Consider the following 26,947-nt stretch of genomic DNA (forward strand, 5'->3'; position numbering starts at 1 on the left):
CAGGAAACCAAATGTAGACTCACTTTCTTTTCTTCATTCTAAATCACCATGTCTCTACCTCCTCTACTCCCACATTTGTTTTTCATTTATTTTACTTTATTTTATTATAAAAATGTGGGGAGCAAGTCAGGATTAGGTACATAAGTAATATATGCGCAGGTGAAGTCTGGGCCTCCAACTGGTCCTGACTTCCCCTTTAGGACCAGGTATCTTTTGTGTTGTTGTACGTCCCCCACCTCACCTTTCTCCCTCCCCTCACAGTGTCCCAGAACTGCCAAACCCTCCCTTTTGCTAATGTGGTTAATGTTCAGGTCCCACTTATGTTACTCCCACATTTATAGAAAGACTATTTGTAAGAAGCAGAAGTAATGAAAACTGGTTATCAGTGCCAAATTTCTGACACTGAAGACTCATTTCCTGAAATTTTCATCAGAAGATAGTTGAAGAGCCAAACACTTTCCCCCTCATATTACTCTTGCAAAGCCTTGAACTGCAGTAACATAATGATAATTTTAAGTGGACTTCCGTCCCATTTTACAAATTGATAGGACATAATACCAATAAAAAAAACTAATCTATTTGAGGGAAAGACTAAAATTCTCAAGTATCAGGTATACAAACCACAGGATCTTTTCATGAGATGATTTGGCTCTAGGTCTTTGGAGTTCAAAATCAGACTTATTTATGATGAGGACAAACTGCAGTACACATATCTTCAAATGGTTTATATGTGTTCAATCTCTTACAAATCAGTATTAGAATAATAATCATATTTAAGAGTCAAATGTAAGGTATAGTTAAGTGACCAGGTGCTTTTCATAAAAACATGTAGACCGGGCAAACCCTTCGGGTCCCCTCCCACTGTGGGAACTTTTTGTCCTCTCAATAAATCTTGCTGCCGGGCTCGGTGGCTCAGCCTGTAATCCCACGCTTTGGGAGGCCGAGGTAAGTGAATTGCCTGAGCCTGCAGGTTCGAGACCCACCTGGGCAACTTGGCGAGACCTCATCTCAACAATAAATCAAAAAAAATTAGCCAGGCGTGGTAGCGTGTGCCGGTAGTTCCAGCCACTTGGAAGGCTGAGGCGGAAGGATCACTGGAGCCCAGCAGGTCAAGGCTGCGGTGGCTGGAAGCACACCACTGCACTCCAGTCTGGGTGACAGAGTGAGACTCCAACTCAAAATAAATAAATAAATAAATAAAATAAAAATCTTGCTTTCTCAAAACAAACAAACAAAAAAACATGTAGACCAAGATAGTACATGTTCATGAAATATATTGTTATTGATTGGGATTGCTAAGTTACTTTTTTTTTCTTGAAGAAGCTTAAACATGATTCTCCTAAGCAAAAAATTATTTTTGTGTATGTTATTCTAAAACTAACATACAATTTATTAAATTAAGTGATTTTTCTTCTCTTCTCAATGAGATTTAAAACATTTGCAAAATACATCCTTAATAACCACTGGCCAGCTTCTTCACATGTTAAAAGATGATTGTTAAAGTTCTAATAAAAATATGAACAAACTTTGTTGAGCTAATTCAGAAAAATGTCATACACACACACACACACACACACACACACACACACACACACACATAATGTTAATATAAAAGAAATAAAATATCAGGACCAGTAAGAACAAGTAGAGTTTCTATGACTTCAGTATTAATTTTTCATTTGAGCTTCCTGGAAACCAGAGAAAAGGAGAAATACAAATTGCATAATCCTCCTAGTGAAAAAAAAACCAGTTTCCCAGAACGAAGTTTTCCTGGTACTAGTTCTAAAAGAAAAGTATCTCATGGACCTTATATGGAGAAGAGTAAACAAGAAGTGTCCTACAACAAGTGCAGAAACTGTCCATGCGGTAAAGACTGAGATTAGTCTTCCTTAAAACTCAAGGCTGTAACTTAAAGGTACAGCTTTGTTATTCTGCAAAGAGCTGGCTGAGTCTTCCTTCCCACTTCCATTGCACATGTGTTGTCTAGAGCTACAAGTTTTTTGAAAAGCACATGTTTTTTTTAAAAAGCTCCTTCCTTCCTTGAGCCAGAGATAGATAGTCACAGATTTGAGCAGTAGGAGAGGAATGAAGGAGAATGAGAAAGGGAACCAGTGTTTACCAAGAGGGTTATTGAGCTACCTCCTCTACTCATTTCACCTAATTTAATCATATAAGAAACCAATAAAGAAGGAACTGTTAAGCCTATTATATAGGAGAGACAACTGAGATTCAGAGACATTAAGTTGGCCGAGATGACATAACTAGAAGTCAAGGCAGAGTTTGAACCCAAGTGCCTTTGAATTAAAGCCCTTCTGTCTCCCTTCAGTGCCCACGTCATGTCTAGAGAGCTTTGTTAAATGTGTGGGATACAGAAGAACGATGAACTCATTCTACCAATCTCAAGACACTTACAATCATCTATTGGGAATGTAAAAACTACACCATCACATTATACAATGCACTCTATGTATAAAGAGTGTACTAAATAATTTGGAGTTAATAATATCACATATTTGTGGGGAAAGTGTTGCTTTTGAACAAAGCATGGGGTATGATATTTTGACACATTTAATGAAAAATCTTAACTATGTCACATATCTGATCAGAGAGTCTCCCTCTCAGAACACTGATAGAGACAATGGTGTTTATGTTTAAAATGAGGGCCATGCTGTACGATAAAACAGCACAATACATATTTTGTTTCCATATACCCATTCTGCTAAAAGGGTAGGGCTGTATAGTTAAGCACTGTATGCATGAAATTATCAATAAGCAGGTAAAAAGGAAATCTATGCAGTACACTAATAACCCCACTCTCACGGAGTAAATGTCATATGATATTAATGAAACTGGCACTCAGCCCATCTATATCACACTGATCTCATTCATTGAGCTAAATGTCAGGCCTACTGTGATGGCTACCCTGGCAGTTTTAAAGTTCACATCAAAACTCTGATTTTCTCTGGTTATATCTGAGTTGGTCAAGAATATCATGAGCACCATATTGAGAGACCAGAATCAAGGAAGCCATCTTCCTTGCTATCTTCAGCTATTAAGACTGAAGAAAATAATAACAACAAAGCTCATCCTACCCCTGGGCTCAATCTCTGAAATTACCTCTTAAAAAAGGAATACTGTTAGGTAACAGAACTCAATAGTTATCTTTGAGTTTACATCCCCTTTAAATTCTGAAATAATTCAAAATTATCTCATTATGACGGGGTTACCACAATGGTTGTGCCTTTGTGTACTTCTCAAGGGCTCCTGGCCCAGAAAGACAGTGGAGGATGAAATTTAGCCTTTTACCTGCCACACCACCCATTACTGCTGAGTGCTGCAATTACCCCATCAGCCCAGAAGACAGGGACCATTTTTACAGTTACTGTCCTTAACACAGGCAGTATGCCCTAAGACTGCTCATAGGGGCACCTTTAAATAATTCACAGAGTCACTGTATAGGCTAGAAGCAGCTTTAACGGAAACCATATAAAGCTGATTCCAAGTACCTTCATTTTTCTAAATGGGGGGAAAAAGCTCCATGTACATCTTTAATATCATCACAGACTAAATCAAATAAGGCAGTCATTTCCCCCCAGGTGTCCTCAAGAATATATGTTCACCCACTCTTTGGCAAAGACGCCAAATACTCTCAACTGTGTATGCATCAGGTTTAATTCTTTCCACTGCCTCAATTGCTTCCAGGTAGTTAAGTGGAACATTAAGAGTGACTTGACAGCCTCTTGGGCTACAGGGGGTCACTCACTACCATGGAGAAGTAAGATACTAAATATGCCTCTGGAATATTCTAGTCACTCCTAGAAAGGTTAAGTCTCCAGGGAATGTCCTACAGCAGCTTTCAAATCTGCCCCACACTGGGCCTCTCATCTAGCAGGTGCTCCCAAGTGATTAGTAGTTAACTAATGATCGGTCCCAGTCACTGTTCAGAGGAAAAAAAAAGAGGTTTAAGCTACAGAGTACCATGATATGCAATCTTTTCATAATTTTAACATTTAAAAAAACAAACATAATTATTAATATCACTTTAACTACAAAGAATGAACAACACAAGAAAACAGCGAAACTCTTCAGTATTCTTCAGCAAAACTTCTTCAGTATTTGATGTCTAATTTAATGGTTACTTGCTTTCATATTTAAAACTAATGCTTAGTTATCATTTTCCCACCCTCAAGTTGCCATAGTTCGGTTTTATTTTTTCAACATATATTCACTGAGACTTAAACCACAGTAAAGTATTATCTTCATGCTCATCCTTTGTTACATATGCTTAGCATGAATTTTTCAACCAGCCTTAAATCCTTTATCTGTTTTCTAAGATCTTCCAAAAAGCACCAGGTTTTACTTCTATTGCTACCTTTTCTCTCTTTGTTTTCCTCTCCCTTTTCTTCTCCTGGGTGTAGTTATGAAAACAAATGCACTTAAGATACTTCTCACTTTTTACTCACTTAGCTTGCTAAATGAGTTACCCCGAAAATTTTAAACATAAAAATTGACATATAAAACAGGTTTATTTAGCCGGGTGTGGTGGCTCAAGCCTATAACCCCAGCACTTTGGGAGGCCGAGGTGAGGGGATTGCCTGAGCCCACTGGTTCAAGATCTTATCTCTACAATAAATCAAAATATTAGCCAGGCATGGTAGTGGGGGCCTGCAGTTCTGGCTACTTGGAAGGCTGAGGCAGAAGGATCACCTGAGCCCAGAAGGTGGGGCTGGGGTGGCTGTGAGTATGCCACTGCACTCCAGCCCGGGTGATAGACTGAGACTTCAACTTAAAAAAAAACCAACAACAACAAAAACCAGGTTTATTCAGGAGAGCTATATCTTAATCACAAGATCGATTTGGACTCAATGTCATAGCTTAAGTCTTGTTGTTGAATCACCTGAGTTCTTTCCGCTTTACATTTTTTTACTTGAAAGTTCATGTTGATGGACAGTCAACTTTGTTTCTAAAACCTGTTTTCCAGAGTCATGTCCCAGTAGAATTTATAGACAGTGACACATGGTGAGTATGAACTGCACTTAAAAGTCAGGAAGCCTCACTCTACTCTTTTTTTTTAACATCTTTAAAAAATCAGCTGATTCTGGAAAACTCATCTCTCTGTGTCTTAATTTGGTCACCGTTTAGGTAGAGGGTCCATTCAGTATTGATTAAGGACATACTGTGTGTCAGGCCCTGTGCAAGATGCTTGAAATATCAAGAAGAAAAATACAAATTGTGTCTGTCTTCAACGACTTCAGGGTTTGGAAAGGGAAACGCAAATGAAGAGAAGCAAAATATATGTCAGTGGTTGATGCAAAATGTTTTACAATATAAGCTCCCTGAGTCAAGACAAATATGTACATAACTATCTACCTGGTGGGTTAGGAAGCTCTCCTGTAGATCTAGACCAGACCATTAGTCAGGAGCAGGATGAAAGGATGGGGGAAGCACAAACAGTGAAAACAGGTCAAGGCCAAAGTCTTTAAACTATAGACACTCGAAGGAAGAGACTCAGTCAGTGTCAGAGTTTGGCTTGGAGAAGTCCACACAGGCAGTACCAATGCATACTGCTCATCCTAGCTTCAACATGTCCTTTGTTTACAATACATACAAGCCCCCCACAGCTCTAATCATTTGTGGACTCAGCATCCAGGTCAACCCCTGTGACCTCAGGCTCCAGGTTTGTCTCCAGGCTGGCAACCACAGACATAAACTTCAGGGTCTGTCCAGTGTCAGGTCAGTTCCTGCAGCCCCATTTTCCACGCCAGCCTCTGCAGTCCTGTGCTCCCGCATATCCACAGTCCAGGCCTGCTCCAGCAAAACTAGGGGCCAGGCCTATCTCAGTAGACACCAGTGCTGGGATCCCATGGACTAGGCTCCAGGAAAACAATTCAAAATAATTGTTTTAAGGAACTTTAGGAAAGTTCCTGAAGCCCCAGAACCCATGCAAGCCCGCATGTACCTAGCCTCAAGGCCAGAACCCACATTTCCAGGATCCACACTTGTCCCAGCAGCAGGCCAGTCCCTGACTCTTGGCCAGTTCCAGTGGCCCTAGGCTCCAGTAGACTTGGGTTCCAGGTCCACTTCAGTAAACACCAGTGACAGGCCAGCTTCTCATGACTGACGTTCTTAGAATACATCATAGGTTAAAGCTCCAGGTCTTCCCATATGAACTCAGACTCCAGGCACATCCTAGTCAACCCAAAACCCAGGCTCATACCAGCACCTACCCAGTTCCCACAGACTCAGACTCAAAGACCACCCCAGTGCCAGGTGAGCCTCTATGGACCCAGGTTTCAGGACAGCTTCTATAGATTCAGGCTCCAGACCTCTCTTCATGGGCCTGGACCTAATCAGCAAGCCTACCCTAGTAGATTCAGGCTCCAATCACTACCTTGTGGGCCCAATCACCAGGCCCTCCCACTTGCTGATCAAGGGGCTCAAATAGCAAGGACTCAAGCAGCAAGTTCACTCATGGACCATGCCATACCAACTGTATAGAATATCTGGATGAGTTGACTAGTGAAGGACTTCCCCAAACAAAGCCAGTCTGCAAAGACTAGAATAAGTCCCTACTTCCTCAAATGCATAGAAACCAATACATAGTCAAACGGATCAAGAACAATCAGGAAAACATGAGACCACCAAAGGAACAAAATAAAGCATCAGTAACCATCCTAAAAATAAAGATTTATGAAATGCCTGACAAAGAATTCAAAATAATTGTTTTAAGAAAGCTGATTAAACTTTAATGGAATACAAATAAACATTTTAACAAAATCAGAAGTGCAATAAACAATCAAAATGAGAGATTTAACAGATATATTGAAACTATATATTTAAAAATTCTGGAGCTGAAAAACACAAAGCAAAATACAATAGAGAGTATCAGAAACAGAACTGAAGCTAAGAAAAAACATCTGTGAGCTTGAAGGTAGGCTATTTGAAAATATACAGATAGAAAAAAATAAAAAAGAATGAAAAGAGATGAAGAAAGCTCATGAGATTTATAGGACAACATCACAAGAGCAAATATATCTAAATTATTGGAGTTAAAAAAGGAAAAGAGAGAGACAAAGGTATAGAAAACTTATTTTGAAATAATAACAGAAAACTTTTCAAATCTGGAAAAAGATATAAATATATGGGTTCAGGTTCAATCCAAAGGCATATGAGAATCAAACTGTCAGAAATAAAAAATAATAAGAGCATACTAAAAGTGAAGGAAGAAAGAAGTATATCACATATGGTGGCATTACAATAAGACTAGCAGTGGAATTCTCAGCAGAAAACTTACAGGTCAGAAGAGAGTAGGATGATATATTCAAAGTGATAAAAGAAAAAAATTGTCAATGAAGAATATTTTACATAGCAAGGCCATCTTTCAGAAATAAAGGGCAGAAAAACCCTTCCTGAGATAAACAAAACAGAGGAAGTTTACCACCAGATCTATCTTACAAGAAACGCTAAAGGGATTTTTTCAAGCTGAAAGAAAGAGGTGCTAGTTGGTAATACAATAAAACATATGAAAGTATAAAATTCATTGGTAAAAATAAGTACACAAATTCAGAATCTTCTAATACTGTAGTAGTGGTGTGTAAATTATGTATATCTTTAGCATGTAGGTTAAAAATACCAAACTGTTAAAAATAGTAATATATGATCATTTGTTAAGGGATACACAATACTAAAAGCTGTAAATTGTGACATCAAAAACATAAAATGTGAAGAGAGGAGTAAAAATGTTGACTTTTTCATGTGATCAGAGTTGTTGTCAGCTTAAAATAGCCTGTTACAGCTTTAAGATGCTTGCTGTAAGTCTCATGATAACCACAAAGCAAAAATGTATAGTAGATACACAATCATAAAAGTAGGAATCAAAGCATACCACTAGAGAAAATAATCTAATCACAATTTCTCTCAAAGCAAGAGAAAAGGAAGAAAAAAAATCTATAAAATAGTCAGAAAACAATTAAGAAAATGGCAGCAGTAAGTCCTTACATATCAATGATTATTTTGAAGGTAAATTGATTAAATGTTCCAATCAAAAGACAGAGAGTGACTGAATTAATTTTTTAAAAAGACCTAACCATATGTTCCCTGCAATAGATACACTTTGTCTTTAAGAACATGTATATAATAAAAGTGAAGAGAAGGAAAAAAATATTTCACGTAAATGCAAACCAAAAGGAGCAGGGGTAGCTATTTACATCAGATAAAATATACTTTAAATCAAAAAAGTATAAAAAAGAGACAAAGAGTGTGGCACGGTGGTTCAAGCCTGTAATCTCAGTACTTTGGGAGGCCAAGGTGAGGGGACTGACTGAGCCTATGGGTTTGAGAACAGCCTGGGCAATTTGGTGAGACCTCATCTTTACAATACATAAATTTTTAAAAAATTAGCTGGGTGTGGTAGCGAGTGCCCGTAGTTCCAGCTACTTGGAAGGCTGAGGCAGAAGGATCACCCGAGCCCAGTGAGTGAGGCTGGTGAGTCTACACTGGGGTGGCCGTGAGGGTGCCACTGCACTCCAGCCTGGGCAACGGAGTGAGACTCTAGCTCAAAAAAAAAAAAAAAAAAGAAAAAAGAAAAGAGAGAGACAAAGAAAGTAATTATGTAAGATAAAGGAGTTAATTCATCACGAAATAACCATTGTAAATATATTTATCCTGGACCACCTAAAAATATAAGGCAAATATTAATACATTTTAATAGGTTTGAAAGAAGAGACAGATTGTAATATATTAATAGTAGGAGACTTCAATACCCCACTTTCAACAATGGACAAGTCATCCAGATAGAAGATTAATAAAGAAATATCAGATTTAAACTATACATTAGACCAAATAGATCTAACAGACTGCAAAACATTCAATCCAATAGCAGCAGAATATACATCCTTTTCAGGTGCATACAGAACACTCTTCAGAATAGATCGTGGTAAGCCACAAAATAGTATTAAACTTTTGAAGATTAAAATCATCTCAAGTATCTTTTTCAACCACAATGGCATTAAACTAAAAAACCATATCACAAATTCATAAAAATTAAACAAGTTGTTCAAAGAAGAAATTGTAAAATATCTTGAGACAAATGCAAATGGACACACCGCATACCAAAACATGGAATACAGCAAAAACAGTTCTAAGGAAGAATTTTATAGCAATATAAGCCACACTGAAAAAGGAGAAAAATTCCAGTAAAAAAAAAACTAACATTATCCATAAGCAATTAAAAAAAGAAGAAGAAATTAAGCCCAAAGTTAGTGGAAGGAAGGAAATTATGAAAACCAGAAAGTAAATAATTGTAACAGAGACTAGAAAAATAACAGAAAAGATCAATAAAACTAAGAGTTGTGTTTTTTTGAAAAGATGAACAAAATCAACAACCGTTTAGTTAGATTAAGAAAAATAAGAGGCTAAAATAAAATCAGAAAGAGGAGACATTATAGCATACCACAGGAAAATAGAGGATCATAAGCTATTATTATGAAAAATTATATGCCAATATGTTGGATAACTTAGAAGAAATAGATAAATTACTAGACATATACAACTTACCAATTCATTTCAACCTACCAAATGATTCAATTTCTTCTGAATCATAAAGAAAAATCATGGTCTGAACAGACCAATAACAAGTAAGGCGACTGAGTCAGTAATAAGATGTCTCCTATTAAAGAACAGCCCAAGACCTTAGGGTTTCACTGCTGAATTTTACCAAACATTTAAAGAAGAACTAATGTTAATTCTTCTTAAACTCTTTCAAAAATTTGAACACTCTCAAACTCATTTTGCAAAGACAGTATTATCCTGATACTAAAGTCAGACAAGGACACTACAAGAAAGAAAACTACAGGCCAATATTCCTAATGAACAGAGATGTAAAAATCCTCAGCAAAATATTAGCAAACTGAATCTAACACCACATTAAAATGGTTGTTCACAACAATCAAGTGGAATTTAAAACAGGAAGGCAAGGATGATTCAACAAGCATAAATCTGTAAATGTGATACACAACATTAACAAAATGAAGGATAAAAACCATATGGTCACTCAATAGATGCAAAAAAAAAAAGCATTTGACGAAATTCAGCACTCTTTTATGATAAAAATTATCAACAAATTAGATGTAAGAGGAGTGTACCTAAACATAATAAAGGCAATATATGACAAACCCACAGCTAACAGCATGCTCAATAGTGAAATGTGCAAGATTTTTCTCTAAGATTAAGAACAAGACAAGAATACCCACTCACACTACTTCTATTCCACATAGTACTGGAAGTCCTACTGAGAGCAATGAGGTAAGAGAAAGAAATAAAGGTCATTCAAATTAGAAAAGAAGAAGTTAAATTGTCCATGTTTATAGATAACATAATCTTACATACAGAAAGTCCTAAAGACTCCACCAAAACCACTCTCACAACCAATATACAAATTCAGTAAAGTTGTAGGACACAAAACCAAGATACAAAAATAAGTAATCTTTCTATACAGTAACAATAAACTATCTGGAAAAAAATCAGGAAAACCATTCTATTTACAATAACTACAAAAAATAAAATACTTAGGAATAAATTCAGCTAAGGAAGCAAAAGAGCTGTGCACTGAAAACTATATAACATGATGAAAAAAATTAAAGAAGATACAATGAATGAAAAGATAGTCCATATTCAGTAATTAGAAGAAGTAATGTGGCTAAAATGCTCATATAACCGAAAGGAATCTGCAGAGTCAATGTAATTGCTATAAAAATTCCAGTAACATATTTCACAGAAATATAAAAAAAATCCTGAAATTCATATGGAACCACAAAAGAATCTGAATAGCCAAAACATCCTGAGGGGAGAGAAAAAGTTGACTTCAAAATATACTGCAAATCTATAGTAATCAAAGCAACATAATACTGCCATTAAAAATAGACTAAAAGCCTGTCTGTACTACAGTCCTCCCGAGTATCACATGTTCTCACTCATATAATGAACCTTGAACATCCAAATGTAATACTATAAGAAAATGACTGACGGTACTGGGAAACTATGGGGAGGGGAAGGGGGATGGGATTAACAGTAGCAAATATCTGTCTGGGGATAGGGAAACACCTCTTATCAACAGGGTGCCTGAATGAAACGTAATTGTATACCTAAACCTTAACTGTACCCCACAAAACCATAATAAAAAATATTGATTAATAAATAAATAAATAATAAAAACAGACAGAAAGACCAATGAAACAGAAGAGAAAGCTCAGAAATAAATCCATGCATTTACAGTCAACTGATTTTCCACAGAGGTGCCAAGAACACAAAATAAAAAAATAACAGTGTACTTAATAAATAATGTTGGAATAACTGGACATTGACACACAGAAGAATAAAACTGGAACCTTTTCTCACACCATACACAAAAATCAACTAAAAATGAAACAAACTTAAATATAAGACCCAAAACTACAAAACTACTAGAAGAAAACATATGGAGAAGCTCCATGACATTGGCGTGAACAATGATTGTTTCGCTTTGATCTCAAAAGCAGAGGCGACAAAAGGGAAAGTAGACAAATGGAATCATATCAAACAAAAAAGAAGAAGGGAGAACTGTGCTCTGTGTTCCTTTCAGCATTCTTTACAATAGCCAAACTGTGGACTCAACCAAGTGTCCATCAACAGATTAATGGATAAAGAAAATGTGGTATATACACACAATTGACTGCTAGTCAGTCTTTGGAAAGAAGGAAATCCTGTCATCTGTGAAAATATGGATGAAACTGGAGAACATTAAGTGGAATAAGCCAGACACAGAGAGACAAATACTGCATGACCTCACTTATATATGGAGTGTAAAAATGTCAGGCTCACGAAAACCAAGAGTAGAATGGTGGTCACTGGGTGAGATGTTGACAGGAGGAATGAATTTAAGAGGTCTATTGTGCAACATGCTGACTTTAGTTAATAACAATAAACTGCTAAGGAGGTAGATTTTAAGTGTTCTCCCCCACAAAAAAAGTGAGGTAACAGATATGTTAATTAGCTCAAATTAGTCATTATGTATACATATTTCAAAACATCATGTTATACAAAATAAATATATTCAATTTATATTAGTCAATTAAAAATAAATTATTTCAAAAACAAAACAGACACGAACATCTTATTATGGGCAAAATACATTTACTTGCTCACACTGAGGGCATTTTAGAGTTTAGTGATGAGTTCATTCTTCTTTTGAACATGAGATGTAGGTTCATTTTTATTTTATTTTATTTTTTTGAATTGGAGTTTCACTCTGTCACCCAGGCTGGAGTGCAGAGGCACACTCACGGCCACCCCAGCGTTGACCTGCGGGCTTCAGTGATCCTTCCACCTCAGCCTTCCAAGTAGCCAGGAACTACAGGCGCGCACTACCATACCGGCTAATTTTTGATTTATTGTAGAGACAGGTCTCACTAAGTTGTCTAGGTTGGTCTCGAACCCGCAGGCTCAGGCAATCCACTTGCCTCAGCCTCCCAAAGAGCTGGGATAACAGGCTGAGCCACCGAGTCTGGCCCATTTTTATATTTTACAAATCTACAACCTATTGTCTGAAATCCTTGAGGTGTTTGGGATTCTGAATTTTGCAATTCGGAAATATAATTCAGTGTATTTGCCTCATAGTATATAGTGCCCCAGCAAGGTCTGGGGCAGCTCCTGGTAATTAAAGACAGGCATACATCTGCAGGGGAATAGATGAATATTCACACTGCAAGTAGCTTCCTATAAGATCAGGCCAGATTTTCAATGAAGTGAGGTTTTGTCCTAAAATGGATTGTGAAAAAGGTTGAGTTTTCAAATTTTCAGATTTCAGTGCTACAAATAGGGTATTGTGAATTGTGGACCTGCAGTTGTAAAATACTATGTAAACATCCATATTCCCTTACAAACTAGAGTGGGGTTAACTCTTACATGAGGAATAAAGTAAAAACCACACATAATCAGCTTTAGCTTTGAAAATCCTTTAGGATGCCTTCGTAATGCCATAATGCCTGCAATGTTAGACTAGCTCAATGTTTCCTCAGCTGAACTCCAGAAGAAAGAATTGGCTCATATTTAGTGACTACGCCGAATAAAAATGTCTGCCTTTGAATATTAGAATCACTATAGCCACTTGCAATGCATTGCAATAATCCATTTACCAGAAACACAAAGACTAAGAGACCAGTAGAGAGTCAGGTCTCTTTCCTTATGCCCATTCTGGTAGAATATACTCTTTAATGATAGGCAGAAATATCTCCTTATTAAAACACAAAAATAAAAAAAAAACTGTGCAAATATTTGCGTGTGACCACGTGTGGGGGGGCAATGAATATAGCTGAAAGTATGTGAAATGTCCTTCTGATTTGGCATTGCCATTTAATATGTTTATTATTTGCTTATTTTAACTAGATCTCTCTTGGTAGAGTATAAACTAAAAGGTGTTAAACCTATCTTGCTCACCATTGCACCCCCAGAGCCAAATATCATACCCATTTTCAATAGGTATTTTTATATAAAGACACAGTATTGCATGATGTTTAAGAGCACTAACTTTGCTGCTTAAATTTGAATCCTGGTTAGTCACTTCTAGCTGCGAAGCCATGGCCAAAGGTTCATTCTTCAATGTCCTCAATGATACTTACTGTATCAACCATGATGAACATCTGTGCTATAAAAACACATCTCCAAATCCCAGTGGCCCATAGAAACAAATTTTTTCATTTGTTTGTTCATTTGTTTTTTTCTTGTTGTATTACATGTTCAGCATAGGTTGGCTGGGACTCTGTCTGATATCATGACTGTCTTCTTCCAGACCCTAACTGCCAGAGATGGCACTATCTGGCACAATGCCAGTTTCCCTAGCAGGGAGCTAAAGGGACATTCTTTGGGGTCCCATATTGGTAATTAAATGCTTGGCCAGTAAGTGACACAAATTAGTTCTGCTTAGGGATTGGGAAGAACTAGCCAGTGGGGTCCAGGGAATACAACCCTGCCATGCACCTAGGATATAGAGAGACAGAAAGTCTCCACCTTCATAGAGTTGTCATGACAAGTACAGGACTCAATGTTTATAAAGCACTTGGAAAAGCACCTGGCACCTCACCACACATTATACAGGTGTTTGCTGCTGCTATTATGATTATTATTAAACTGAATGGATTCATGTTTTTGGAAGCCATTAAAAAGTCACCTTTTAGGCTTCCCCTCATTCAATAAGGGCCAAAGTCCTATGAGCAGAGCCTTATCTTATCTTCAGCAGAGGCACAGGGCAGCTGGAAGGACACCCTCCCCCAGCCTCATCTGTCTCAAGATGACTTCTGCAGCCCAGGTGGATCCAGAAAGGCAAAACCAGGGAGAACTCTGAAGGGAAAGGAACCCCAGTAACTTTTAGGTGTTGGATGCTGTGAAGATCCCAGTTTTAAATGTGTTTCATACAAAAATATTTATACTTCAAGCTGTAGCATGCAAACAGCAATCTGCATTTATTGGTTTCAGATGCCAATTTCCTCCAGCTCCAGTTCTCTTTTGTGTTATATAAACAAATCTCAACCATCTGGACCACAACAAGCCACAGTGAAGTATGTGCTCACTCACTGCAAAAGCACCAAATCAAAATATAATCTCACAGAATTCTTCCTAATTTAAATTAGAGTGAACATCATGGACCTCACTATGCTGTTTTTTAAAAAAATATACTCTAGGTGTCAGAACTTAGCATTTAAATAGGATAGCATAAATGAGCATATCAGAGTATTTATCACCTTGATGAGCAGAAACAAACATAAACCAGGTCATATCCTGTGCTGGTACCTATATTATGAACAGCAGCTCAATTCAGTGCTCTCCAAATTACCTCAAAAAGGAAAGGAGCTTAGGAAAGGTGTCTCAGACATGTGGGAAAACAGTGAAGTGATTGTTTCAAAACTCAGGATAATTATAAAGCAAAAGTTTTAATTCCTACCTACCAAAGTAAGCTAAATATATACTTTGTAATATTTTTAACACAAAAGCTAAACTCAAATCTATCAATATCAAGATACAATGATTTGGAAGTAGGTTGTGCCAGAAAAGAAAGAACTCTGCCAAAACAAATTATATATGAAACCCTCTATCCCCTTGAACCTTGGAAATGAAAGCTAAGCATCATTTCTGATGTCTCACCTCCCGCCTGCTATAATTCCAGGCTGCTGCATACATCTTCCTAAAGCCAAATATAAAAACAATTACCATGGCCAGCCTTGCCCACAGGCAGATACAAGGAGTACTGGAAATGCTTCTTGCTTCTTTTCCCTCTGCCTAAAAATATCTCCCCACCAACTTAGCACAGTGCTTAAAATGTCCACCCTTTGGGAAAAATATTCATCATCAGACTTCATGGATTAGATTAATGAAATCTGAACCTTGTGGAAAGAATATCCTGAGAGAATGGGGGGGCAATTCTCAATATATTAAAATAAGTTATTTTTATTAAGATAGTGGGGGGAAAAAAACAACAGAGGTCAAAGAAAAGACAAGAAAGTTCTGAATCTTGAAGAGAAATATGTGGCACTGAAAATGAGGTGCTATGAGGCTCCCCAAACACTTTTTTCCTAGTCTCCCAGTAATCACTTCTTCTGGCTATTGCCAACTCATCTAGTATCTGATTATCTTGCTTTGTCACCCTTAAACCAAACTGAATCTATGGCTATATCCTAGAGACTCTCCAAAAAAGGAAAAGTAAAACACTGCACCAAGGTAGAAAACTTTCTGATTGATTTAATAAGTTTAATTACACAGACATTTGCCAATTATAAAATTCACCTCAGCTATAAAAACATGATCTAAATAATTTGAAATTGCTAACATTGAGTTATATCTTGTTTACTTTGCCTCAGTATTCCAGCAAGCTCATTTTAAAACCAAATACTATTTTTCAAACTGCTATGCATGAACTTTATATGTAACTTAAATGGGAATAGTCTGTAATCCATTAGTCAAAGATCAGAATGTCAAAATAGATGTGGGCAGACTCCCGTGAACTCTCCCCAAGCCTCCATCCTCCTGTGTCCCCAGTTCTAGTTCAGTTGAGTAGTCATTCTTGAGCAGCACTCCTAAATGAGAATAGCACCTTCCAAGGCCTTATTGTTTCGATCAATAGGAAAGTATCTAATCAGAAAGAATCAAAACCCCTGTTAAACCTCAAAGAAAAAAAATCCTTCAAATTGTGATATTTAGAGAAATGATATAATGAGAAAACATGGACCCTTACTTTATGGCTTATGGCAGGTATATTTCAGAGGAAATCACTTGCTATGAGTAAATTATAATCTGTGATAACCTGGTTACAATCCAAGAACAAAATCTCCAGTTTCTTTCAAAGAAGAAACTAGCATGTACCACTTTCTTACTTTAAATAGTCTGGTGATCATAGCACTGAGTGTCCTAATTATAACAATTCTTTGCATTTCAAGCTATTTTCAGTCTATCATTTTAATTGTTCAACTCCAAAACAATAACGTTATAAAAATAACTCTAAATGACTTGAAATGATTCCTAATCCTCTAGATAGTTTTCTCTGTGGCTATCAGGACTGTTTACAAAATCAATAAAATCTAGAAATCAGACATTCAGTAATTGTATTCAGACAACAAAATTTGGACTTCTGCAATTGGCAGAGCTAAAGTTTATGAAACAACAATTATAAATCCTACTCTTACATTTCACACAGAGACACACACTGTAGTGTATGTAGACACACTGTAGTCTAGAAAAAAGACCCTTTCTCCTCCCAAATTTTGTTCCTATTTCATAACATAGTATAATAGTGGCTATTTACAATTAGGAGTCTATATCCACAAGGGAAGGTTTGATCCATTTGGATACCCTATTTAAAAGGTCAGAGAAATCTGAAGTAAACGTTGAAATGGAATATTTACTGTGATTGTCAAGAACATTTACACTAAGTCAAGTCCATTTCTTAAAATGGGAAGCTGGTAAATATCTATACATAGACAACTTCATTCCCCAATCATTTCAAATTGAGGAGTTACCACTGTTGTTCAAATTCTTACAACACATATACGAATTACCACCATGGTATCAGTGAGCAAAGAAGGAACTCAGATGCCAACAAACTCATCTTCTCTAATATCTACTGTGGGTCTTGTCTTGGTTCACAATTTGAGAAGTCATTTCATCAACCTTACAGGAGGGATGGGGTAAAGGAGAACTTGAGCTGTTTTGAGAATGGTAAATTATGGTTTTGGCAAAATAGAAGAAAAGGAAACTTTTAGTTTAAGATATTACTTCCTAGACCAAAGGGTATTTCCTACAATCCATACTCTTACCACTGCTAGTTTTGCTAGATAGACCTGTGAGTTGCAGAGGACTCAGTTTGATTCAACACAGTCTCATCTACAACGCTGTCAGGTGTATCTCCAAAATTAGCTGATAACAGAATGAACTTTACTCATGCTGCTGTGCATGCCAAAAATAGAGCCAACAAAACATTTCCAAAAACTGCCAAACGTCAACCACAAATGAACAACAGGATTATGTTGAAATTATGTCACATCTCTCCATGTTTCATGAAAAGAAAAGACTTCTTACCTTGCTGTCTTCTCCTTCAAACACTGACTGGTGAACATTGCATGCAAACAATGAGTTGGGGAGGTCATTGAAGTCAGTGATTGCTTGAAAGGCTTCTTCGGCGAAACACCGAGTGACAGCCCAGTCTCTGTCTATGCAACAGAGTAAGAAAAGTCCTCCATCTTCTGGGATGAGCCCCTGCTGCCCTGGGCTCCTCATTCCGATGAAGTATGATTCTCCCCTCATTCCTGAGGATACAAAAATGGACATGTGTTACAGTAGAACAAACTCTTTAAAACTCAGTTTTCAGGTCAGAGTTCTGGACTGTCTGAGGCAGAGCAGGAGAGTATAATTAGGAGAGGCAGGGGTTATTGGAAGGGAGGACACCCAGCAAATTCGCATTGTTGCCTTGATCTCTAACTCAGAATTTTCCATACAGCTCTGCCTCCGGACAAGAACCCAGTCAGTGCTACGGTACAAACAAGCACAAAATAAACAAACAAACAAGGATAGGAGTTGGAGATTAACACCACCACCACAACTACTAATACCTATTCTGTATTGAGTTCCAGGTACAGTTGGAAATTATTCACATATATTAACTTAGCTATTGAATCTCCACAATATTCTTTGAGGTTGGTACCAGTGTTATCCCCACTTTACAGATGAAAAAATGGAGGAACAAAGCAATTCAGTAACTTTTACAAGGGCACTGAGAAACTAGAGTGCTAGGTTTCAAACCCAGGAATTTGGCACCAGAGTGCACTCTCTTATGCCATAGGAATGAAGCATATAAAAATTAAAAAAATCAGTACCATCCAGGCTAATCTACGGTATATAAATTCCCTTCTTTATAGTCCCCATGAAGCTTTCCAGTTCTAATTTCATCTGGCTGTGTTAAATTCTTCTATTATCTTCTCACCTTTTATAGTCACAATATATCTAACTGCAGAGTTTTTACATTTTTTGATGCTGTTACAAAATTCCGTGGATTTGGTCAGTCTCCCCACATAGTTCAAGAATGGTATCGTACTTTTTTTGTCAGTATCTATGTTTATGCCTAAATACTATTCTGCTCAAAGCTGAAGAGTTGGAGGCCCAGAAGGTGAAATAACTCGCCCATGGTTACACAGGAAGGACTGACCAACAATTAAGACATGGCTGCTGGATCATCTTCCGGAAGCTTCATTTTTCTCAGTTCCATCATCACAGAACCTCAGAGTGAAGGACAGAAAGGTGGGTGACACTAAATGTCACTCTGCTGTCATGAAGTTTAGTCAGACACAAATTCTAGATCCCTAGGCCAAAGATGAGTTTCTGCTTACACCTCTCTTGTATGCTGGATGTATCATGGTGATATGGTTATGTTTTTTTGCCTTTGTTTTTCCTAAACAAAGGCCCAAATGAGTTTGACAGCAGTATTTGATGACAATAATGCATTACATATAAAATTTTAGGCCTTGTTGAGATAGAAGCCAAAAATTGAATAATTTGAAATAATAACTCAAAATTAAGTCATCATAATTGTGGTAAATACAAATTTTATTCTATATAAAATACAATAAAATCACTCCTGCATTCTAAAGTTCTTGAAACTTCAATTAGTCCAACATTTTCTGCATTTAAATCAACAAAATACTTATTGTAAATAAAAATGTGGTAGATGTTTTATTCTAAAAATGATCCAAAATGTATCAATATTTTTAATTAGAAGGAAAAACATCTAATGGCACTAATATAAAGAGAATTCAACTACTGAACATTTTCAAGGAAATACTTATTTGCATTTATGTTCTTTCATATTCATTTATACTGTTGCTTGAGTATTTTAGTGTAAAATACATAATGACCATCATATTACTATTAGAGTACATTTTATTTTAATAGTTAAAATAGTTACTAAAAGCATCAAAATATTATTATTTTTGTCAACAGAGTATAGAAAGTCTTTTGATTATGAGGTCATAATTATACAGTAGCATGAAAGTAGATACTGTGTCAGTTCTGATTTGATGTTCAATCATGTCCCTCTTATTTAAAATATTTTAAGTAAATCAAAACTAGTCCCAAAATGTTCTTAGATATGTTCTGAGAATGTTTCAATTATTCTTTTTCCAGAAATAAACTAAAATCCATTGCTGAACAAATTAATTAAATAGACCAAATTATTAAGCCTCACTCAGGACTCATTTTAATCTACTCAAATAGCCTTAATTTCTGTTCTAAGCTGCAACAATATGATTACCTTCATGAGACTTTATTTTAAGCTCATTACTTTCAGTAAAGATTTAAAGGGTGAACGCATTTTTGGCAAACAACCTATTCTACTTATATGGAGAAATACTTTAGGAAGTCAGAGCCTTGAGCAAAAAAAACCCCTAATTTCTCGTTTCAGTTCCAATACTAACACACCTCATAATTTTTAAAAGCCAAGTGATCATTCTGCGACTCAGTTTATCCTTATAAAATAAGAACAAAAACATCTACTGGCCTCCCCCAACCAAGTTAGGGGAATGAAACCAGAACAGAAGAAGTGATCAAAATTAGTATGAATCACTACACAAAAAAATAGGAAATACTATAAAAACACATCTGGGGTAATCTCAGAGCAAGGCAATTAGGATTTAGAATTACATTTACCTTAGTAAACCCAAATAGACAAAGAGAGGGAGAGTTGGAAGATTACAAAAAAAAAATGTCCTAATAAGGAAAAGTAAAGACCCCACAGCTCAAGTTAACTGGTTTGTTAATTGCAAAACTCTTAACTATTGTAAGAGATCTTTGAGGCAACCATTGTCTGCATAACATAAGAAGATTTACATGTGTTGTCCTTATTTCTAAATATGAGGTTGGTTGGCCATCCAAAAGAGAAGAGCTGCCTTCACCTCAGAGGCACCTCTTCTGGGAGGGCTTCCCAGTCTCACTCATGGCCCTTGAATGTGGTGTTCTTCCTCTGAGCTCCCTGTACAGCCTTCTCTCATGAAATCATCCTCCACTGTGATTATTGCTTTACTAGTCTGTATCTAAACACATACTGCTATCTGTTGACAGCAGAGATACCAGATGGGCTGTCTTCATCCATGTCTTCAGATACACATGTCTTCAGATACATATGGAAAGCCGTCAAAGTGATGTTTGGCTGAATTAATGTTATATAAAAATGAGCCACTTTCTGGAAATAAGACCACCAAATGAATTATAACAACCAATTTAAAATGTGTACATTGACAATACACTATTTCAAATGTATGTACTAATAATGAAAACAATCCTCTCATTTAAATTTAAGGTTTGATTTATCAAATATGAAGGGGAAACCTAAAAACAAACACCAGAATTTATTTATAAAAAATTGTGTATGTATTCTTACATGTTTAAACTTCAGTCACCTTCCAAGTACTCTCTGTTTGACACCTATCCAGACGCTTTTTCCATGACTCAAAACGGTTTTTGACCTTGCCAATTTTGATGCCTTTTAGTGCTTCTGCCATTTTTTGTTTCATCTTTTCCACATTGGCAAAACATTTCCCTTTGAGGACTTTTTTTTTAATCCAGGGAAACAAACAAAAAAAAGTCACTTGGGGTAAGATCAGGTGAATAGGGAGAGTGGGGCATGGGGATCATGCCATCTTTTGGTCAAAAACTGCTGAACACTTAGCAAAGTGTAGGCAAGTTGTTCATGTAAATAACTCATCATGAAATAGGCAAACTTGTTGACTCCCCAAAAAATTCACTGAAGTTAAATGCAGCATTTCACAACAACACTAGCTGGTATACTGATGCCGATGGGTTTCTAGAACACACTTACCTAGTGGGGGAAGCCTGTTCTACAAGGGTCCTGCCCTCCCAAAAAAAATTCTGGGTTTTTTTGGGGGTCCCCTCATATAATTATATAAATGAAAGATAGCAAGAATCACTCAAAAGATTCTTCTAGCTAAAATAAAAAAATAAAAATCTGCGGAGTATAGCAAAAATAACATTTATGTTTTTTACTTACATGAGTTTACTGAAGAAAATGTGGAAAACTCAGAAAAGTATAAGGAAGAAATAAAAGTTAACCAAAATCTCACTATCCAGAAAAAACTCCTGCTGACATTTTGGTATATTTAGTCCCAGTGCTTTTTTTATATGTAAAATTTTTAAACAAAATTGGGGTCCTGCTCTTGCGTATCCCACTTCTTCCTTGGAACATTGATATAATCAAGAGCAGTTCCCTGTGTGATTATATTCTTTGAAAACATTAATTTTTATAGCCACATTGTATCCCAGTGTATTAATCTGTCATAATTTATTTAATCGTTCTTCTGTTGTTTGACATTTGGAAAGCATAAATTTCCACTGCCATATGCATCTGGGAAAGAAAGACCACTATTAAAATATAAAGCCTCCCATGGGAGAATCTCAAAACTTCTTTAGATGCAGAGAAGAGACATCTTTATGAAATACTAGAAAGAGCCCCTGGGGAACACCTCAATGCTTATCCAATGCTGTAAGTAGGGGCCTTATGAACTGTGGTTTTCCTGTCAGCAAGACGGAGAAATAGCATGGCCTTGCCTAGCTTACAGGTCTAAATGAAAGTCTTTTGAAGCCCTCAAATAACATGTGAATGAAAGCCATTAATTGCTGTTTTTAGGTTCATCCAGAGCAAGCTGATGGCAGAGGAAACTGGCACCACAGAGGCGGTCGCTATCTGCTACTGTTAAGTATGTGAACATGTTTCAAACTTGCAGTGTGTGTCCATGAAGGTAAAGCCCACAACATTACAGTGAGTATTGAGCTGTCTGAATATTTGGTGTGAGTTTGGTTGGGGATCCCATTAGGAGGGAAATATACTATAAGACAAAGGAAAGTAATTAAAAGAAAACACAAACAACCCTGTCCCTCCAAAAAACACCATTTTGTGTCCCTCCAAAATACAAAATGACTGTTTAGTTAAATGTACCAAAGTTAGTGGCAATAAGAACATAGATCATTGAATTTGATTCATTTTAATGGGGGAAGAATTCTAGAGAGAAAGGGAATTTGCAACTGCTTCATTATTTTGCTAACATGTGAAAATAATTTTTATCCAAGATTTTTAAATAACCTGATAGCACTTATTAAACATTAAAAGACCTAAAATGAAAACAGTATGTTTCTTACTGTGAAGATTAGTCACCTGAAATTTAAAGATATCTGTTTAGCATCTGTTCAACAGAAGTAGCCACTGGATATATGTTTGTTGTATGAATAAGTGAAAAAACTCCCTTTTCCCAAATCAACTTGGATGATAGATGCATTACTGGGTTTCTACACAAGGAATTACTCTTTCCAGAACTGCCTGATTTCATTCCTAACAGACATTTATATTGTATGATTAAACCCAGGGGAAGAGACTATAAGGAGACATCTGCTTCTATCGGATGTCATTATTGTCACAGAGTCATCAATGTACATGAGATTCAGATTTCTGAACTGCAGAATTCTAAATAATTCTACCTTTCAAAGAATTAGGTATAATTCACAAGAATAGGGTGTTGTACTTCAGCCCATAGGAGTTCTGGTCCAGAAAGCATTAAACTGGGAAGGAGGGGGCAACAATGGGGGAAGGGAAGCTAATCACAAATAAATCCATGAGAACTGCTGATGAGCCACAGAAAGAAAAATAATGTGGTAAACATTCCTGGAGATGCTTATACTAGCTTTACTATCCAGCAAAATCACCCAGTCAGTAGTGTGATGTGTGACCAGAAGGAGTGGAGTGTTGATCATCTCATCCTGAGTCCCCTCAAAATGGAGGGAACATCGTGGCCAATTCTGGGTGCTACAAACTACAAAAACACTGAAAATCTTCTAGGGGAAACTATTGTCTTACAGAAGGACTAAAAGTTCTGTCATCTTAGAGACAGAGTTATGGGAAAAAATAGTATAAGGAAAAAAATTCTTGAGCAAAATCATGGTTGACTTCAAATTTTGAAAGAGAAAATAAAATTCTCGTGTAAGAAAGTAGAAGTCAAACCAGGAAGAACGAATTTAATATAAGGGATTCTGGATCTTTTACAATCTGGGTTAAAACAAAACGTCCTGTCTTGCATCTCAGTGAGCTCCTTGTATTGGTGATGTCCAATGAGCACCCCCACACAGCAGGGTCTGGCCATCTAGCAGGATGTCATAGAGGGAATCCAAGAACAGGGCGATGGGTGCTATTTCCTTTAAGGGCTTTTCTTACTGTGAGATTTTTATTTTTCAATGATTGGAATAAAATACAAGAAAAAAGATATCTGTTTATCTCTGGGTTTAAGGATGCTCAAGAAAGAGAAATTCATAACCTTTAACAAATGCTTTCTCCAGTGTTTAAGGCTTTAATTTGGATGGTCATAATATAACCTGCCTATATTTTTTCTCTTCTGGGTGACTCAAACTAGAAAGCAAGACTTTTTTTTTTTAATAGAAAGCAATGATCCACAAAAGGAGAAAAATGAGTAAGACATATGAAAGAAATAAGTTTAAATTTATTTTTTCCTAGACAAAAAGAATGTTAAAGATTCAACTCATATGACTTTAAGAACAGGAATATAAAACTTTTCACAATAAGGGCAACGGATTTTTAAAATGCCTTGATTCCATGTTATGGCCAGCTGAGGAGAATAAACAAGAAAACAGAATAAATGACAATGATTAATGAATAATTCATTCTGACTTCAAGTTCAGTTTTGATTGAAAAACAAGTCAATGGATTTTGGGAGATTTGTTAGTTTGGAAGAACTTAGAGATGACAATGTCAGCTTGAATATTGATGACAAAAACTGGGAATACAATGTTGCATTAATAAGTAGTAGATCTGAAATGCCTATAAGCTATTTTGAAGTTGAATATAAAATTAAGTGAATCCAGTTCAAAATTTTAAAGCACAGACACCTAAGGTTTTGCACTGTTTAAAATTTCTTCAGCTCTAAAACTAATTGATTCTTTAGTAATAACTGTGACAAGATGAGCTCGTTAGAAGAATATGCTTACATAAATAATACGAATAATTTTTCTTGAATTATATTCTCAGCTTTCATTTTTGGTCCAGCCTTATACGTGAGGTCTTTTAGATTATTCCTTTTGGTATTTTAATATCTAGATCCTTCAAGGGATAAGACAGGCTTTTTGCTCATTTTTGTTCATCTTACAGGCAGATTGAAGTATAATATTAGTAACAACAAACCAAGCCAACCATCCTGAGATACAAAGGAGAGACATGATATTCTTAGGCTGTGCTCCATAGAAACCCATTAGAGCTCTTTCTGAAATATAATAGAACCTATTTAATTCAGCTGCAGAATTTCACACCTGCTGAGCCATATGAACCTCATGCTATTCTTGATACCATTTGGGATCAGTCTTGAAAGAATCAGGAACATGCAGTTTTCAACTCATGGCTTTCAAAGGAAATTATCCACAAATCTTCATTCATTGCTCTCTTCAGGATATCTACTGAAGCCACTGTTCCACCTTAAGCACCATGGACAATAATATAATTAATTCAATTTCCTATGGAAGCAGCATCTTATGAATTTTTATAAGGTGTTTAAAAAAACCAAAAGGTTGTTTCCATCATCTCCTTTTGCACTGAATTCTACAGAGTGATGGCATTACAGACTTGCCCATCATAATGTCTTTACACCTCTAGGACTTTCATGCCCAAAGGATTTGCAGATCTTATATATTCTTCCAGGGAACATAATAAAAAGGGAAGGAAGACCCTCAAATTTACCCAGGATCAGATGGGACAAGGGGAGAGGGTATTTGAGTTCCATTGCCACAAACCTAATGACATCAACAAGAAAACTTGTTTAGAAAAAGTTTCCTGAAAGAGAAGAGAGTCAGATTTTTTAAAATGCCATCTTTTATGAGGGGTGTGAGGGTAAGGAAGTTGTTATGAAAGATGGAAAAATCTGTGTCTACAAAGAATGATCTATAATGAATCACAGACTTATTAAACAAAACAAGCAATATTGGAGCACTCACCCAAAGCAGAAGAAGTTTGGACATTCTATTAGTCAAGATCCCAACAGGAAATAGATGGCAAGCTCAAACTGGATAATTTGAAAAGAGTCTAATAAAGGACCTGTTTACCAAAGGTATGGGCAGGGTATAGGGAAACCACAACAGATAGTGAAAAATCCTGGACTAGCATTCTCCCTAGACCTGATGAGATGAGAGGAGGGGAAGAGTCTCTTAAGACCCAGAGAGAATCTGAAGAGAACAGAGGGCTATGTGGAGAGGACACCTTGACAGCTCTTCCATTAAGGGATGTGGTCAATCCATAGTAGAATCAAAAAGTGAGTGCCAGAGGAATAACTATCCTCACCTTGTTCTCTTTCTCTCATCTCCTGCTGGCACCTCCCATTGGTTAAACCCAACTGGAAACTGTAAATCAAGGAAACCATCGATATGGAGCCTATGAGTCAGGCTCTGGGGTGTAGGGGCATTTTGCAGGGGGAAGGGGTGGAGAGAGGCTCTGTGGAATCAAACGAAGATCACAAGCACAGTCTTCATAAATGAGTAGGAGTCTAAAATTTTTGTTGGTTAGTTTCAACAGAACTTTAAATTTTAAAAATTTAAAGCTGAGTCATTTGTAAACCAGAGCTTGTATAATCCAGTTCAAGATTCACCATCTCTGACTGCATTTAAACAAAACAAAACAAAACAAAAGAGTGAACAGGGAATGAGCGGCTCTGTACATAGCAGAGAACGCCCACACCACCAGGGAAGATGTGTTCAGAAGCCCTGCCTGGAGGTAGAAGACCACCCTTTCATCATTGCTTAGAAGCTTAAAGAAAGCCAGAAACTTCCGGATGAGCCGAGCAATTATATGCAAAGTAACTTTTCACAGGAGGGCAACACTTCAAAAGTGAGCAGCAAAGCAGGTGAAGGTTGCTATGGCAGCCAAAGTAAGATGTATTCTGTCATCTTTCACCTTTGACTTTCAAATGGGACATGGAGTGCTGGAGAGAAACGGTGAAAAGAAAAGAAAGCAAGGCGTGAGAGACACTGCAGCTTTGAGGAAAATCCAGCCAAGAAAGGTCTGAGTTGTTCAGACCTTCTAGTAGGGAAGGGACAATGGACTAGAAGGCTGCCTGGGAGTGGAAAGCTGGACAGAACTCATTAGAAGGTCAAGGAGGCTGTTAACACTCCTTATGATAAGATTAGCAGGTATTGGAGGAAACAAAGGGGAAAGAAAGGTCCCTATCTCAGTACCTAGCATACAGTTTGCTATACCCCCCCAAAAACAGCTAAATATTTGTGTCATTTCCACATTAAAAGTCCTCCATAACTCTCTAGGATCTACCAAATTAAATGAAACAGTTCTTCAGCCCAGCAAACCAGGACAGCCACAAGACGA

The 26,947-nt window shown here is 36.8% G+C and overlaps 1 protein-coding gene across 2 annotated transcripts in view; it reads right to left on the reverse strand.

The window, feature by feature from the left end:
* RCAN2 (regulator of calcineurin 2) overlaps positions 1-26,947 on the reverse strand; it is a 277,176-nt gene that overhangs the window by 225,239 nt on the left and 24,990 nt on the right. For both annotated transcript variants that reach the window (XM_008057204.2, XM_021711891.1), the window contains exon 2: positions 17,599-17,825. In XM_008057204.2, coding sequence (XP_008055395.1) covers positions 17,599-17,823 — 225 coding nt within the window. In that variant the 5' untranslated portion in view covers positions 17,824-17,825. The remainder of the gene's footprint in view (positions 1-17,598; positions 17,826-26,947) is intronic.

The sequence above is a fragment of the Carlito syrichta genome, unplaced genomic scaffold (genome assembly GCF_000164805.1).
Source record: "Carlito syrichta isolate Samal-C Ts95f unplaced genomic scaffold, Tarsius_syrichta-2.0.1 Scaffold302862, whole genome shotgun sequence".
NCBI classification, from domain to species: Eukaryota; Metazoa; Chordata; class Mammalia; order Primates; family Tarsiidae; genus Carlito; species Carlito syrichta.